Source organism: Diadema antillarum, unplaced genomic scaffold, assembly GCF_040938485.1.
Source record: "Diadema antillarum isolate AM-2024a unplaced genomic scaffold, OU_Dant_1.0 seq00000163_RagTag, whole genome shotgun sequence".
In the NCBI taxonomy this organism is placed as follows: Eukaryota; Metazoa; Echinodermata; class Echinoidea; order Diadematoida; family Diadematidae; genus Diadema; species Diadema antillarum.
The window spans coordinates 20415-36750 of record NW_027271234.1 but is presented as its reverse complement, the minus strand read 5'-3'; the positions used below and the strand labels follow the sequence as shown (position 1 = coordinate 36750).

The 16336-nt window shown below is 39.2% G+C and overlaps 1 protein-coding gene across 1 annotated transcript in view; it reads right to left on the bottom strand.

Annotated features, from left to right (window-relative positions):
* LOC139728095 (uncharacterized) overlaps positions 1–16336 on the bottom strand; it is a 70402-nt gene that overhangs the window by 39916 nt on the left and 14150 nt on the right. Inside the window, exons 4-7 of the mRNA XM_071639059.1 lie at positions 15476–15574; positions 14764–14862; positions 6261–6359; positions 4045–4143 (exon numbers count right to left, since the gene is read on the bottom strand). Of these exons, the coding sequence (XP_071495160.1) occupies positions 4045–4143; positions 6261–6359; positions 14764–14862; positions 15476–15574 (396 nt within the window). The remainder of the gene's footprint in view (positions 1–4044; positions 4144–6260; positions 6360–14763; positions 14863–15475; positions 15575–16336) is intronic.

The window sequence follows — 16336 nt, the reverse complement described above, 5'->3', positions numbered from 1 at the left end:
AGTTTTATCTATGTGTAAAAAGAAAACCAGCTATTCATTCAATCTGATAACAATTTGGCTTATTCTTGAAGAGATCATACAAATATGAGTACACTTATTTTTTTTATTTCCTCATCCTTATTTCCTTTTCCTTATTTTCTAAAGGGAATCTGGCATAGCTGAAAGAACATTTGTGATGTTCCTCTTTTCACTATAAAAGTGTCATTACCATTTCCAATTTTCATATTTTGTTTTTGTCCTGAAACTTGAAAACACAAGCTTCAGTCATGCTATGAGCGAGCTTACATGAATACATATGTTCTATAGCCTATATTTAAACATAAAAAACATAACTTTTGATAACTGCAGTCACCATGGTGACAGACAGGGACACAAATAATCAACAGTGCACATTTTTGTTGTTGCTATGGCAACTGAGTTTAGTAACCATTACAACTGTTGGTGTAATGGGCCTCTTCACTTAGAATAATGGATGGAATATTGTCAACAGTACACTGCGTGTGAGTGCAGCGGACTGAGCAGAGTTCAGAACGGAAACTAAAATAGCAAAATCATCCCCACCTTGATATGTAACATCCCAAATTCATGCTGTCTCCCCCTCACCACAGAGATGACATTTGGCATCACCACCACCCTTGTACCTCACCCTGCCCTTCCCCTGTGCCATCATGCCAAGCAGAGCGGAATGCCAAGAGGTAAGAAGACACCAGCAATGTGATAGCACCTTGTTGGAGATGACAAAATCCTTCACAGCCCGGACCCTCCTCTCTCCCTCTCTGCCTATCTATCTATCTGTCTGTCTGTCTGTCTGTCTGTCTGTCTGTCTATCTATCTATCTATCTATCTGTCTATCTACCTATCTATCTTTTCATCTACCTACCTATCTATCCATCTATCTATCCATCCATTATCTATCTATCTATCTATCCATCTACAATGTACAATGTATCTCTCTACAATGTATCTCTCTCTGGTTTAACAAAGATAACTAGTAAAGCACTCGGAGAGTGCAGACCTCTGCTAAGCAGCTCATTTCCACCCTTTCCTCCCATATATGCATGCTGAAAATCACCCATTTTCCCAACATAGAAGCCTTTTATTTATGTCATCAGCTTCCAGCTCGGCGGCGTCTCACCCGAGCAGAACACGTGCTTTAGAGCGCATTTATATGCAAACCTCAAATACGCGCAGCTTGAATTCCTAAGTTCACTGACCTTTTTTTTTGCCGAAAAAACAAAAATCCTTCAAAATATCCATAAAAATTTCCAAATCACTGCCAAATTTGAATCACCTGTTCCCTGTGTCTTTATCAACTTTTCCTGCAAGTTTCATTCAAATCTGTTCGCAAATTTTTGAGTTATTTTGCACACAGACAAAACAAAACAAAACAAAACAAAGCAAACCAACGGCAATGAAAACATAACCTCCTTCCTTGGCGGAGGTAATAATCCAACATCCCAGACTGTTCCCTCCCTCTCTCTCCATCTCCCTCTCTGTCTCTGATTTCTAAAATGAAATCTTCGCACGGGTGGAAGATGGACAGGCGAATTCTGACTAGACGGAAGCTACAATCGTCGTCACATTTCTCAAAATATTTTCAGCAGACATTCATCCAATCTCATCCCATTCCATCCCATCTTGGATGAGAGAAGGTCTGTGCATGAATTCCCACACAAAGGATGCTACAAATCATAACTGACTTCAATAATTCAATTCACAGATTCATATGTGTTAATCTTCCTCAGAGTTTCCACAACTCCGTGTCTATTAACCCGTTGAGGACGAGTCCTGAGTATACTCGGGCTGGTGTCTATGGGAAATGAGTGTTGTAACGAAATCAGTCTGTCCTCAACGGGTTAAGGAACCAACAAGGGCTCATTTTCTGGGTTGGATACATTACTCTGTTGGATAGTCCAGGTGAACTATAACATTAAACTGCAAAATTCCACTACCAGACAAGTATATGTTTACATTGTAAATTGTTACACTTTCAGTACAGGGCAGTGATATTTTTTATGGCTTTCGATAGGTGCTGTACAAATATTCGGTCCTGTTGTAAGCATAATTTTGTAGACTGCAACATTGTTCTTCTCAGCAATGGCTGCCATCAACACACAGCAGAAGTGGGCCACACGGCAACAAGTATATACTATACTACAGAGGGTGATGGAATACTTGTTATTGCAGCACACTGTGATATTATCTTCTGGCTGGATTAAGAGAGCTAAGTAAATGTACATTCCTGCTAATTACAGTCTTTTATTACTAGATATGTACCAACAAACAGCTAGGCAGTACATCTTGTCAATAAGAGCCATACATTTCTTCCATAAATGCAATTCTTGAGGTACAATGTTCCACTTTCCACAATCATATTACATGCAGGAAGGAGAACAGTACTTATTGAGCCATATCATCCATCTAAGAAACTGTGTTTTCTGACCGACTCTTGAATTGTGTGTGTAATGTCATACACAACTACACAATACGAAATCAGCAGGAGATATGAAAACACAATGACAGATAGGAAAACACTCAGCTGGATGGAAAAAATGGGGCTCTTCAATGCTACAGTGTATGAATAAGCAAAAGATATAATAGATTTGGGGGGGGGGGCAGAGAGGGACAGAAACAGAGAAGGAAAGAATTCATACCAAAAGAAAAAGTCAAGTAATACACATAATTCTATATCACACATTTTGGATTGCAAGTCTCCAATGCTTATTGAACATCTACAATGTAGAAGAGTAAATTCCATTACTGCTCTACACGCTAAACCGCCCACACACTCATACACACATAGGATTGAATAATTAACTCATGGATATGCATCTGGGAGAACAGGATCACACCATTTTTTGTTTCCACACTCTTTCTTGTCACTGAAGTGTGAACGCCCCCAATCTGTTCATTTCTCCCCACTGTGCGACTGCTCATCCCTGTTCAGACCACACACTGCGCTCCCCCCTAGACGCTAATTCTCCGGTAATTACCAGCCTGATTGATTTGGGAGTTTGTGGAGCCCCCTGCCCAAGCAACAGGGTAGCTGTTGTTCCTCAGCAGCCTCACCGCCAACAGCTCTTGTTGCGACACACAGGTAATCTAGTAACAAGCTCAGCAAATGAATTATTCAATGCCATTTATCCTGATTGATTTCCTGGCTTCATCTTGCAGAAGGAAGAGACGGGAGGAGACGGAGGAGGAGGCAGAGGAGGAGGAGGACGAGGAAGGGGGTGGGGCATTCTGGTGGAGGAATACCGTATCCCGAGCGGCAGAGAATGCGTGCTAGCGCTCCACTCGGAAACAAGATGGAGCGAGCGATGAGAATTGTTGCCAATTAGGTGGCGCAGTGTCAAACGTTGATTTGTCTCCCTCGCTAAGAGTGACTTCAACAGAATGCATCTCTGCCTGCCACCAACACACACTCTTCGCTCTGACAAACACTTACAAATTATTTCTGGTAACTTCACTGTACATCATTTGACAACCCTGAACATCTCTGTCTTGTACAAGCAAGTATACAAAGAAAAATATTTTTACATCGGAAGAAGTTTGATTGTTCAGCTAGACTCTTCCTTTTCCGAAGAGTCCTGTTCTTGTTTTACACAGTATGTAATCTCCATCAATGTCTGTGATCATACCGTAAATATATCATGTTAGACATTAAACCATACGGGATGTGTCAAAGACCGTACACAAATGTTATATCCTGTTACACATGTAACTACACCATTTGACAACTCTGAACACGTGTCGTGTACAAGTATACACAAGAAATCATTTTTGCATCAGGAGCAGGTTTTATTATAAAACCAGAATCTACCTTTGCTGAAGTGTCCTGTTGTTGTCTTACACTAGCAACCACCATCAGTGTCTTTGAAATTTCCTTCAATAGATTATGTTAGATATTACATCATGTGTCAAAGACCATGCTCAAATATCATATCCTGTGTATTCAGGCATCCTCTGCCATTGGGGTTCTGCCTTTGGCGAACTATGGACTAAAATAGCGAGCATTTAAAACCAAAGACATTTGTGACTTACCATGCCTGCCATGTCCACATTGGCACCGTGTTCCAGAAGGAGCATCACACAGTCCACGTGACCCTTCCGGGCTGCCCACACCAGACCCGAGGTTCCATACTGACAACAACAATATAAAAACGACAAGATGTTACACACAGGTATTGGTCAGCAAAGGGCTAGCCACTGAAAGCATAGTATTGCTCAATTTCTTCTCCAAAAGGAAAACACAAAGATCCATCCATCTTAATACAGGAACAACTGAACAATACTGCATAGAAACAAGACATGATGCAATAATTGGAGTACGGCATTTCAATGAGGCAAGACTTCATTTGCCTTTTGAGTGGTGACAGCAAATAAAATGTGAAAAGAATTTTTTTAAACATTTCATTTCTTGTGAATCCACACTGGTTTAAAAAAAAGGCCTTTTTCAATTCTGATAAAAATCAAGAAAACAGTATCCCCTTACACATTGTAAAAAGAAAAATATGAAAAATTATAATCAGACAGTAACAGTATAGTATGAAACTTTGTAAGTAACCATTTGCTTCCTAGATTGTTGAACTCATCAAGGTAATATTACAACTACAAAATACAAGAAAACATATCATAGAAATATATACACTTACAGTGTACATATATGTACTTGTAATCAAATGAATACAAAAGGTTTCTTATAAATCAGCTCTAATCAATACAAAAATCAATGTTGTGGAAAAAAGTTCTCCTGGAATCATTGTGACTGATGGTTATTGTGCATCTCCAGAAATATGCAAGAGTACAATGTATATCTCTCTCTCTGTGTCCATCTCTTCATATAAATCCATTTTTTTTTTCTCTCTCTCATGTTTCCCCCTCTCTCTTGTAGTAGATGGAACAGACTCTGAGATTAAAGAAACACCTGTATTCATCGGCATAGCTTCTCATTTGTCTCTCTCCGCTTGCATTACTTCTGCACCGTTTAAAGGGAAAGGTCCCTGTGCTCTTCTGTCATTGCAAACTGACACAGACTACTCTCTAAAAAAAAATTGAGTGAAAATATTCACTCTTGAAGGAGTGAATACAAAAAAGAGTGAATTTAGAGTGAAATTGGAGTGAGTTTTGAGTGAAAATGTTCATTTTCACTCGTTTTAGAGTGACCTCAGGGATCACTCCAAAATCTTCAAGTGATCCCTGAGGTCACTCCAAAATGAGAGAAAATGAACATTTTCACTCAAAACTCACTCCAATTTCACTCTAAATTCACTCTTTTTTTATTCACTCCTTCAAGAGTGAATACTTTCACTCGATTTTTTTTAGAGAGTAGTAATTTTCTCACATGAATCTGTGCAGTTCCAACCAAGAGTTTAGAAGGTCACAGTGCAGTATATCTTTTCTTGACAAACTGCCATGGTTATCACTGGTTTGTCTTGGACCTTTGTCTCGAAAATCATTGCCGGTGACCAACAAGCAAAATACCTCTAGAACCATGCTAAATTCTGTTCATGATACACCAGTAGGTAAATAAGCACACACACAAAAAAAAAAGGGGGGGGGGAGAAAACCCTGCAGATTTCATTACATAATGAACCTCAGTGATATTACTATGTGATTTATAACCATTATACATTTCATTCAAATTCAGAGACTGTCTGCTGAGGCTACGTTAATGCACTGAAGATTATAAAGGACTCAAAAATTCACCATGACTACATGAATTCTAGCTCTATTGTAAACAAAACACTGCATTTTACTCATCTCTGATTTAAAATCATCCCTGAATAAAATGCACATACATGCTGTGGCCATTTGCACAAAAATGTTGCCACAATCGGCTGGCTCATTATCAACAATTCCCTGTATGAAAATCAGGTTTGTTTGGGTTTTTTTTTTTTTTTTTTTTTGGGGGGGGGGGGAGGTTATGATATGGGAGGCATTCATCACATATATTACTGTAAAACGAGGAATGTTGGCATGCATTTTAATTTCATAAATTTCGCAAAAGCCAAGATTCGTGAAATTAAAATGCACTCGAAAGTTCTTGTCTACACCATATGCATTGAATGTTAGAGGCAACTCACGAAAATTTCATGTCACGAAAAAGGCCGTCGTTTGCAATTCACAAAAATTTCATGCCTCAAAAATATCCTGTTTTACAGTAACCATGTATTGGTACATATGTATACAAGAAGGGCTAGGAGAATGTCACACACATAAAAAAAAAGACAGGAATGTAATGTAGTAAAGATTTTTACCTTGTCTGCTGAGTTGACCTTTGCCCCTGCCTTGAGGAGAGCAGCCACCACTCCACTGTGACCCCGCCCCGCTGCCCAGATGATGGGCGTGACTCCATGCTGAGGAAAGAAACAGACCAATCAAATTTCACTCTGTGCTTTGTAACCTGGGATACATTTGAGATTGACAGTGATGGAAATATTCAAAAATAACAATAAAGGAAATGGTACATCATTTGATTTCTGCTCATCTCTTTAAGAAAGGCTCATCTCGGCAAATAGCAGAATAATACAGTGTAATTCATTCCCTTCAATATGTTGAATCTCTGATGAGGAAGATACTTGCCTCCGACATATCTACTTTAAAGGAAAAAGAAAAGAAAAGGAGCTGGACAATATGTTTCTGTCACCTAGTCATTCACTTATCATGAGGGAAGAATTACTGCATCTTCATTCTGATGTGCATGACCATGCAGACACACATTGGGTCCTGGTTATAGGACGCCAGCCATTCCGGATGCTGGTAACCGATTTGACCTCACATTCGCATGCAAATGCATGACTAACTATGCTGGGCTGCATAATGCGTGACATAAGTTAGCCATAAGTTAGCCATCATGGACTGCAATTACGCAGCAAGATCCTGCGCAAACGCAGGCCACTTCACAACAGCAGAAGAAACCTCAGCCACCAAAACAAGCCTTAAAGGAGTAGTTTAGAGCAGATATCCAAAACTAGTTATGCAACCTGATGGCAGACACTTTGATGATTAGTGTCTAACTGACACTGACCATCACACAAGAGATCTTTCACCACATGGGAGCCCTTACTCAATCAAACTCACTCTCACTTTGGAAAGCTCTCAGATCAAAGTCAAATCTGCAGACACTTTAATTTCAAGCTGTCCTTGAAAAAAGACTAGCGACTGATTTGAAGGATTTCCGAGCGATTGCAATTCTAATGAAAAGGAGATCTGTCACGTGCTAGAGAGGTACTAATCAGAAATCAAAATCTGGCTGAAGATGGACTCAACAAAATTTCTAGCAAGAGGAAATACATGTACCTCCATGTTATACCCAAGTGATAAAGCCTTAGGGACAGAAGCATATGAATTTGAATAAATCTGCTGTATTGTTGATACAAGTCTGTTTTTTTTTTCAGTTTGTGCTGTTGCTTTTTCTTTTCTTTTCCTTTTTTTTTGGGGGGGGGGAGCGAAGCAAGATTTTTTTTTTTTTTTACTCTGTCACAATCACTTACATATTGTCTATTTTGGGAGCAAAATGCAGCAATATATCAAGGCAAAGAACTATTCTTCAAACTGAACTTTTGTATGTGTGTACGTGTATGCATATTTTTTTTCCCCTAAGTGTGTTAAAGATGTTGATATCTGCCACACCTTGCCACATGTGTGTTTGATTGGGTCACAGCGGAAAAAACAAAACAAAACAAAAACATAGCTGAAACACCGAAACACTACCAAAATTCGTATCTGTAGGCAATTCTCGCAAAACGGTCTTCACTGGAGGCGAGACTAATGCATGGTGATGAGGAAGTCTGTCTCCACAAGGAGCAGACTAGAACATAAATAAACAATACGTTCTGCCTCCTGCTTCTCACTTCCGATGGAATGGGAGCACACCAGTCTCACGCACATTTCGCCGAGGAACCATCTGTTCACGGAAGCTCGACACTTCAATCTGGCTTGTGCATTTTTCTCCTCTATATATCTCTTCCGCTCGCCAAATTTTAAACTCTAACCTTGACCTTTAACCTACAACTCTCCGTTGCCTATTTAATAATCAAATGCTTGCCCTTCGACACCGTAATCACATCCTGATTGATGTTGCTTGAGTATTCTCCAGCCAGCCCGCCGGAGGTGAAATAAAAACAATCCTACTCTCGGGAACAAATGTCTCCAGCAATCACGAATCTACCAAAACGTTCGCTGATTGTATAATGATCAATTGCCATCAAGAGCATTTCTTTAGGAATCCCAAAAGATTTTCCATTGTAACATGAGTGATGACATGTCATTTTGTAACACACTTATCCCCACCCCTATCCCATCCCAGAAGCTCCCTTTTAAAGCAAAATGGGTCACGATGGCAGAAAAATAATTTCATCTACAGTTGCTCAGGACTTCTTCCTTTAACTTAAAATCTGACACTGGTTGAACATCAGAGTAACAAATTCAACTTTCAGAATAAACTAAGACCATCAACCAGAGTAAGAGTATCTTAAACGAGTCCACATTCAAAGCAAGGTATGCTGTGTCTCTCCTGAGGGGGAAAAAAAAATGCAAGCGGCATAAATTTAGAGAAGTCAAAGTGAATTATTCTTCTGAGTTTGAGCTGATTGCCACATCTGACCTTGTTGCACAAAAAAGAACGAGAAGACATGCATAAGAACAGAGAGAAAGAGATGACACCGTGTAGAATACACGCAGCTGACTCAAGAAAACGCAGAGCTGGGAAATGTCAACTTGTCAGCATCCATCGCAGTCCCATTGTGACAAGCAGTTAAATATGCGCGACAAGAATGATAGCATTGTCACAGCGGAGACGCTGCCACTGTAACCCTGTGGGAGTCTGTCTAATGGGACGTGTTTTACACATCATCAGTACCCGAACGCTGATAAAAATATACCTCGGTGCTACACACGACCAACCATGATCCCTGTGCTGCGCTGCGCACAACTCGGCTGAAGGCAGCGAGATTGTGGTGGAAATGTCTCATGTACATACGTAACGATGAGCGATATGTTTGACTTTATGTGGCAGTTTACAGACATCACTTCGGCTGAAATGATGCTGTGGGGGGTAAAATTGGATGAAAGGATGACATTTCATCTGAAAGCAGCATCAAAGCAAGTCCCTTTGAGTTCCGTGCATTGTCAACACACAACCCTGCACTGGAACACGAGAGACCCCCCTGGGACACACAATTATGCAAACGTATGATTCCTGTTGTACTTGTACATGTACATGTGGTAGCATTGATTGTGCATATGCATGTGTACGTGTGTATTTTGTGCTCATGGTGAGTGCATCTATATCCTTTAGAAATGTAACATATTTAGATTATCCTTCAGAGAAAAAAAAGAGAGTAAATAAATCATATTACAAAATATCAGCAAGATTCAATCTTTGATGGTTGAATTTTTAGGCATAAATCTCAATGGGGAGTACAACACACATGGTCAAGCAAGGGAGAACCTTTATCCAAAGGGTATAGCATTAGCTAAGTGTTTCCAGTAATTTGTCAAACGGCCTAATGAGTGTTTTTCACTGTTGTGTATTTACTCTTGTATCATTCTAACACAAATATTAGACATATCATTGCATGTAAATGTCTGTAAGGAAGTGGTTCCTATAAGCATATTCACACATTGACTCAAGCCTTGCACACTAGTTGACTTCAGATGCATATTCATGTACCCCGGCTTAAAGGGACGCAGTCCTCACGAAATTTAAAAAAATATGTTGTTGTTGGTACCTCCAATGAACTACTTTCATCAAAAACAAACTTTCAAATCACCAAATAGGCTCGTACATTTCGGTTAAAAAAGTGTGACTCTGCAAATGAGCAAGTCTTGGCGGAGAGTCATACGTCATCGATGCACAACTCTTTCCAGCGGTGTTCTGCTCGTCATCCCTAGTTATTTATATATACATGTTTACTATTTATTTTTATACTAATTGTATATATAAATAAGCTTGAAATATTTTGTTTGAAATAATAAAACCACATATTGTCACATTTCATGAAAAAATCAGATATGATCATTTTGAACACTTAAATTGGTTTTCTGAGTCACGGCTGTCAACTTGAGAGTAGGGCATCAATGACGTTGCACCTTTTGGCAGGCTCTTACACGATCGCTTGCAGGAATTATTTTTTAAAAATCGCGTACGGAGACAATTTTTGATGTCCACGCGTATAAATTGGTGAAAGGTTATATTTTTTACTCTTCTTAATTATCAGTACAGTGAAAATCTCAGGACTGCTTCCCTTTAAGTATGGTGTGTGTTTGTATGTGCATACATATGCATGTTTGCCTGTATGCATGGTAGGAGTATGTACATGCATGTATGTACAGTATGTTTGCATGTATGAATGTATATTTGTAAATTATACAGTACATAGGTACCATGACATCTGGAATATCTGCATTACTCTAAGGATGGCATTTTCTTATTGTCAGCACGGACCGCATTTGAAAGCATTTGCACATGTGTGCACATACACACTGACATGAACACACACACCCGTACACATACAGCTGTACACATTGTACGCATTATTATACAGAAACAGAGGTTGTGCAGCCATGGGTGTTCTAAAGCATGCAGTACGACAGGTGTTTTAGGATACGTCGAAATCTTACTCTACAGCAAATAAAACCTCTTTCCTATCCCAGAAAATCCTTGAGATTTCATGCTGTCTTCAACAAGTACCAAAACCTCAACCTTGCATAATGACACTGGACAGGCAATGGGCTGGTTAGAATGACGTATTTGAGTTATAAACTAATGAACAATTCAATGTGACTATGATATATGTACGTACTAAACAGGCACACAGATTCCATCACAGGACATTCAAAATCCTGCATATCTCTTGCCCCTGATAAGGTCTATTGCCATGGCAATGCTCGCTTAGTAGCTGGACAAGAATCAGCGGGGAAGATTTAGAGACGGGCAATTTGAGGGATTGCACCATTGATTGCGGGCAACACTTGGCTGGTTTTAATCACTGCAAAGACTGCATTCAAGTTTTGCTACAACTGATAAACCTCCCCCACCCCATCCCCAAGTCAAAAGACCTGTGGCGTTGTTGTAGCTACACCAGAGTCGGTGTTTTCCCATCTTGTCTTTCTCTCTTCTCCCTCATCTGAAGATGAGCGGCGAGGTTCGCAGATAATTTCTGGGAAGGAGGAGGAGAGGAGGGCTGTATCGCCGTAATTTACTCTAATTTGCATGAGAGATAGAAGCACTGTCTTCCAACAAGCAACTAATTTGCAAATGCGTGATCCTCTGCGATCATTCACTCAGCTCGACCGGGCCAAAGGGGAACGCTCGCATTTTTTAAAATCTTAATTTCTCCTTCCATCTCCTCTGTATTACCTCATTCAAAAAACAAAAAGTGATTTAGTTTTTTGGTTGTTTTTCTTGTTTTTTCCCCTGGTCCCCTTCAGTAATCAAATTCCTACCTTCCACTGTGCTTCATCTCTTGTGTGTGATAATAACAAAACAGAAGGTATCTCCTATAACGGGGCATGTATTCACTTTTCCGATGCATGTCTCATGTCTTCACTTTATAGATAGAGCAGCCAGCAAATAAATTGTGGAGATTTAATTTCTCCCATTTCATTTTTACAAAGACAGAAGAAAATGTACTTTACCCTGTGGGTTCATTCATGGCAAAAAGTGTAAAATGTGCATCTTGTTCTATGGACGGCTAAAGTAAACGCGCAACTTACAACCATTTTAACAACCACTAAGCATAACACCATCAACTCTGAGGAGCTATAATTTTTGCAATCACTGCCATACACTGGCATTCAAATACATATATGTGACTGCCCAGCTCGAAACCAACAAGAAGTAGACCAAAATGAGGTCCACTTTTCTACATAGTTTAAAAGAGTAAGCCCCAAGCTTCAAAATGATGCATAACTTGGTAAAATTGGACCATACTAACTCGTTCAAAAAGTGACGAAAATAAGAGAGAGCTAGGAGGTGCAGCATCATAGAAAAGGGAGAAAAGAGGATCGAAGATTAGGGTTACTCAGGCATATGACCGCATGTTATGCAGAAGTATCATTTTTCTCTTATCTTTTTTTTTTATCAAAGGCATAGAGTCCTCAAAACCTCATCTAGCAGCCACCTGTCATCACTGGTTCAACAGTTTTCCTTGCATCATGATGATAATGGGGATGAATGAGTAATTTGATACATATTTTTCATCTGCAAATACAGTTTTGAAGAAATTAAGTGAATACTGGAGGTGGAAATATAAATATAATTTGTCAAACTTAACAGTAATTTTGTTTGAATAATCAGTCAAATTTACTTTTGATGCACTTTCAGAAAACTAACTTCTACAAAAGATGCTTCTGATAGCATTTGTATTGGGTGATCAAAATCTGTAATGTCAACACAGTGAGGCTTTGAATGCAAAAAAGTGGAAAAAGGATTCGCTAATCAGAATCTAATTCTTCTTTTCAGTTCTATTTTGTTTCTTCGTGATTTCACAAAGGCCATAGATGGGCTGACCTCACATAAGCTAACACAAGATAGTGGCTTAAAAAAAGAAAGAAAATAGATTACTTAAAATCAGCACTACAGTTTTGAAATTATAGGAAACAAGATTAAAACTGCCTTTGAAGAGAATTTTTTTTTCTATGAGCCTCATGATAATTTCATAAAAGGATATCTCGCACCTTCATTGAGTGTGCGTTTCATTTCCACCCACATTTCTTGGAAGGGTGATTTTTCTTTCCTCATTTAGCATTTTGTCTGTAGCCATGCTTCAATCCTCCTACATCCAAGTAATCATTTCTATCCCTGACATAAAGGCTGTTAATAAAAAAGAAAAAAAATATCTTCTCTTCTTCACATTCTTTCAAATGAAGCACTACAATATGGGGAGGCCTCGTTCATCACATATGGCTGACGCAAGCAGGATGCGAGCGGGATCGGCGCAAATGAATTATTAAGCGCTTGATTATTTTCAATGTCATTTTTCATCATTACTGTCATTTCCCGTCAGTGCGGCAGACCACACCTTCAACATGCCTCATTCTCCTGCCCTCATCCCCCGTTCTACTTCTGCTGAAAAACTTTCAATTAATTTTGATGAGATGCAAAACAGGCCAATTAGGGCAACACCAGCACTTTGATCTCATATCTCAGCTCACAAAAACTTGAATTCGAAACCCTCCTCCTTTCCCACATATGCATACACGCCTAAATCATGTATAAAGCTTCCGTCTACTCAAAGGAATGTAATGTAATATGCTACTAATGATTTTTTCTCCCCCCCTCCCGAAATAATTGATATTAAAGTGGTAAGAAGAGTTCTTTCTTTCATATCGTAATACAATCAACATATATTTAAAAGCCTTGCCATGAACTCATCTAACATGTAGCTCCACTTGCATCCAGCATTGCCATATACTTGAACAGTTGTAAGTCAATGCTAAAAAAAAAAAAAAATCAGAAATCCTTTTTATGTTGATGAGGATTTGATGATTCAACCACACAAGTATTCTTTCCATAATGATAAGACTTTGACCGCAAGGAATAGAGGGAGACACATTATTCATGCTTGAGCTGTGCTTTCCAATGCACACAGACTGAATTATTCAATACAGTACTGTAGCTCTTCATCTTTTGTACCCACAATAAGAATTTTGACAACATAGATACTGTGCTACAAAACTTTTGGCATGCTGTATGATGGCCTGTCACTGGTATATTATAAACAGTAAAAAAACAAACAAACAAACAAACAAAACTTAAGTTATGTATGAGACTTCATTATGATTTGATTTTTTTTCACATTTACACTTACAAATGTCTACATTTCTATACCTCTCTTTTTTTTATTGAAATACTTACTAAAATATTTTCTAATCTCTCATTTTTATATTGATCACTCCTTTTTTTGGGCAATAGAATGACCTTCAGTGGTTTCTGGTTAATATTTGGTATAAATCTCTTATTCATTTTTAATATCTCCCTATCTATTTGGTTGTTTTTCCTCTCTCTATCAATCTATCTATATATCTATCCTTCTCTTTCCTCTGCTCTTTGCTTCTTATTCTTTCATTAACCCTTATTTTCTGTGGCATACATTACACTTGCTCAAAGTTAAAACTGCTGATGATATGAAAGAATTGGTCCAGGAGCTCTATGATTATCTTGTAAAGCACCAGGACTAATGGCTCTTCACGTCGTGAAAGGAAACGAAAGAGAAAAAGTGTGCATGTGTTTGTGTGTATGTGTTTGTGTGTATGTGTGTATGTGTGTTTGTGTATGAGTGTGTGTGTGGGAGGAGGGGTGAGGAATACAGAAATTACTCTCTGTACCTCTCAATGCAATCCCGGCTTGTTCCAACGGCTCTGTGGTAATAGCTACCATCTGCTGGCTCAAATTTAGGATGGACGAAGGCAGCCTGACCATATCAAAGTATTTAGTCCCCATAAATCTATTGGTTAATTAATTGTCTCACCGATTCACCCACTGTGTTTTCTCCTCTTATTCCCTCCCTGGTATTGTCTTTTCTGTAGTACAGAAGGGATTCTCTCTGCAACGTGTTTGAATTATTATCATGCTGTACTTTCTCAAGCACAAGTAGTGCTATTTCAAATGAGGTGAATCTAATTTGGCTAGAAATATTTATCAAACAGTACCCGTACTTAGCCAATCAAAAGAAAAACAGAGACAAAGAAAAGGCAATTATTAAAGAGGGACAGAAACCGATGACGATATATTACTTAGGTGTCTTCAGTACTCACATGGGCCTGCACATTTGGGTTAGCCTTCCGGTCCAGGAGTTCCTTGACTATGTCCGTGTGTCCCTTGTAACTCGCCCACATTAAGGGCGTCCAATCATTCTGTGCATGTAAATGGAAGAGACAGGCAACACATGAATGTTAACCCGACATCAAGCCTTTAGCAGAGTCTATGACAACATAATGCCTTTTCCAGTTACCACTCTTGATTCTTGATTAATCATGCACAAAATATGGAGCATGGTACTGTTCTTTCACGACTGTATATTCCAACTCACAACAGGTGGCATATGCATTCCTTAATCTTAGATAGTGCTACAAGAGAACTTAACAGGCATTGGGTATTTTTCAAGCTAATGCAGTACATGGTTTTCCTGGCATTGGACTAGACACATACAGTCGATGAAGATTACATGGTTGTTGACACTTTGTGCAATTTATGATAGCAACACATATCAGACTGAAACTGTGCTCCACAGTGGTATTGTAGTAGGTCCTACAAGCATGGTTTTAAATATAATTTACACAAAAAAACAGATACATGAACATAAGAATGTGGCACACACAAGTAAATTTTGAACCTTCAATTTCCATTTTGTTTCTTATATTCATTTATTACAAATTATAATTACATTATTACAAACACCATCATATTCATGGCGATAAGCCCCAGTAGGATCACAGACACTTGGTAGGAATGAACCCACACACTCACCACATCAGCATGGTCAACATCGGCTCCCTTGTCCAGCAAGGCCTTGGCGATCTCCAGATGACCCTCCCTGGCAGCAAAAATCAGGGGCGTCCACTTGTCCTGGGGGAAGAATGACCACTCCACATGGTTATTCATCTCAATAGAATGGAGGGGACAAGAGATAGCATATAATAACATACCAAAAACAGAAATGTCTTGTAACTAGCATGCCAGTTCAAAGTTACACTGTGTGTCATCAAATGGTCACTTAACCTATTCCATACTAAATTCAGAAATCCCTGTAGACTTAATACAAAGGCCACCAGGTTCCCGCAGGGAATGAGTTCAGTCTAAAAAAGGTGTAGAAAGTATGTGAATTTCAAGGTTCAGATGGCATGTAAAAGAAACACCCTCACTAATTTGTATAATCCAGCAAGTACATGCGCAGTCCTTGTCTTATCAAAAGCTTCATGTTCTTGCAAGACTCCTTTTTAAATCAATTTTCCTGAATTTTAAATGTTGATGACATGATAAAATAACTTTAGAGGGGTAGTCAGTCATGTGCAGGTTCTTTACACAGACGTTGGAGTTGTGTAAGACACAAAGGACTCAAATTCATACATAAATGTTGTCATCTCATTTCCTTTTCACCTGTAACACAACGCCAGAGGAGAAGATCAGAGACAGACGGTGAGAGAGGATGAGATAGAGGGGGAGAGGGAGAGGGAGAGAGAGTAGGGGGGGGGAGGTAGGGTAGGACAGACTACTTTGCGAGATTGATGAGCCGCACAGCAGGGGAAGGTAAAATGCATAAATGCTAACAAGAGTTCAGGGATGCGGTCGCCAAGCAACCACTCTCTGCATCTTATCCATTCCTAGAAG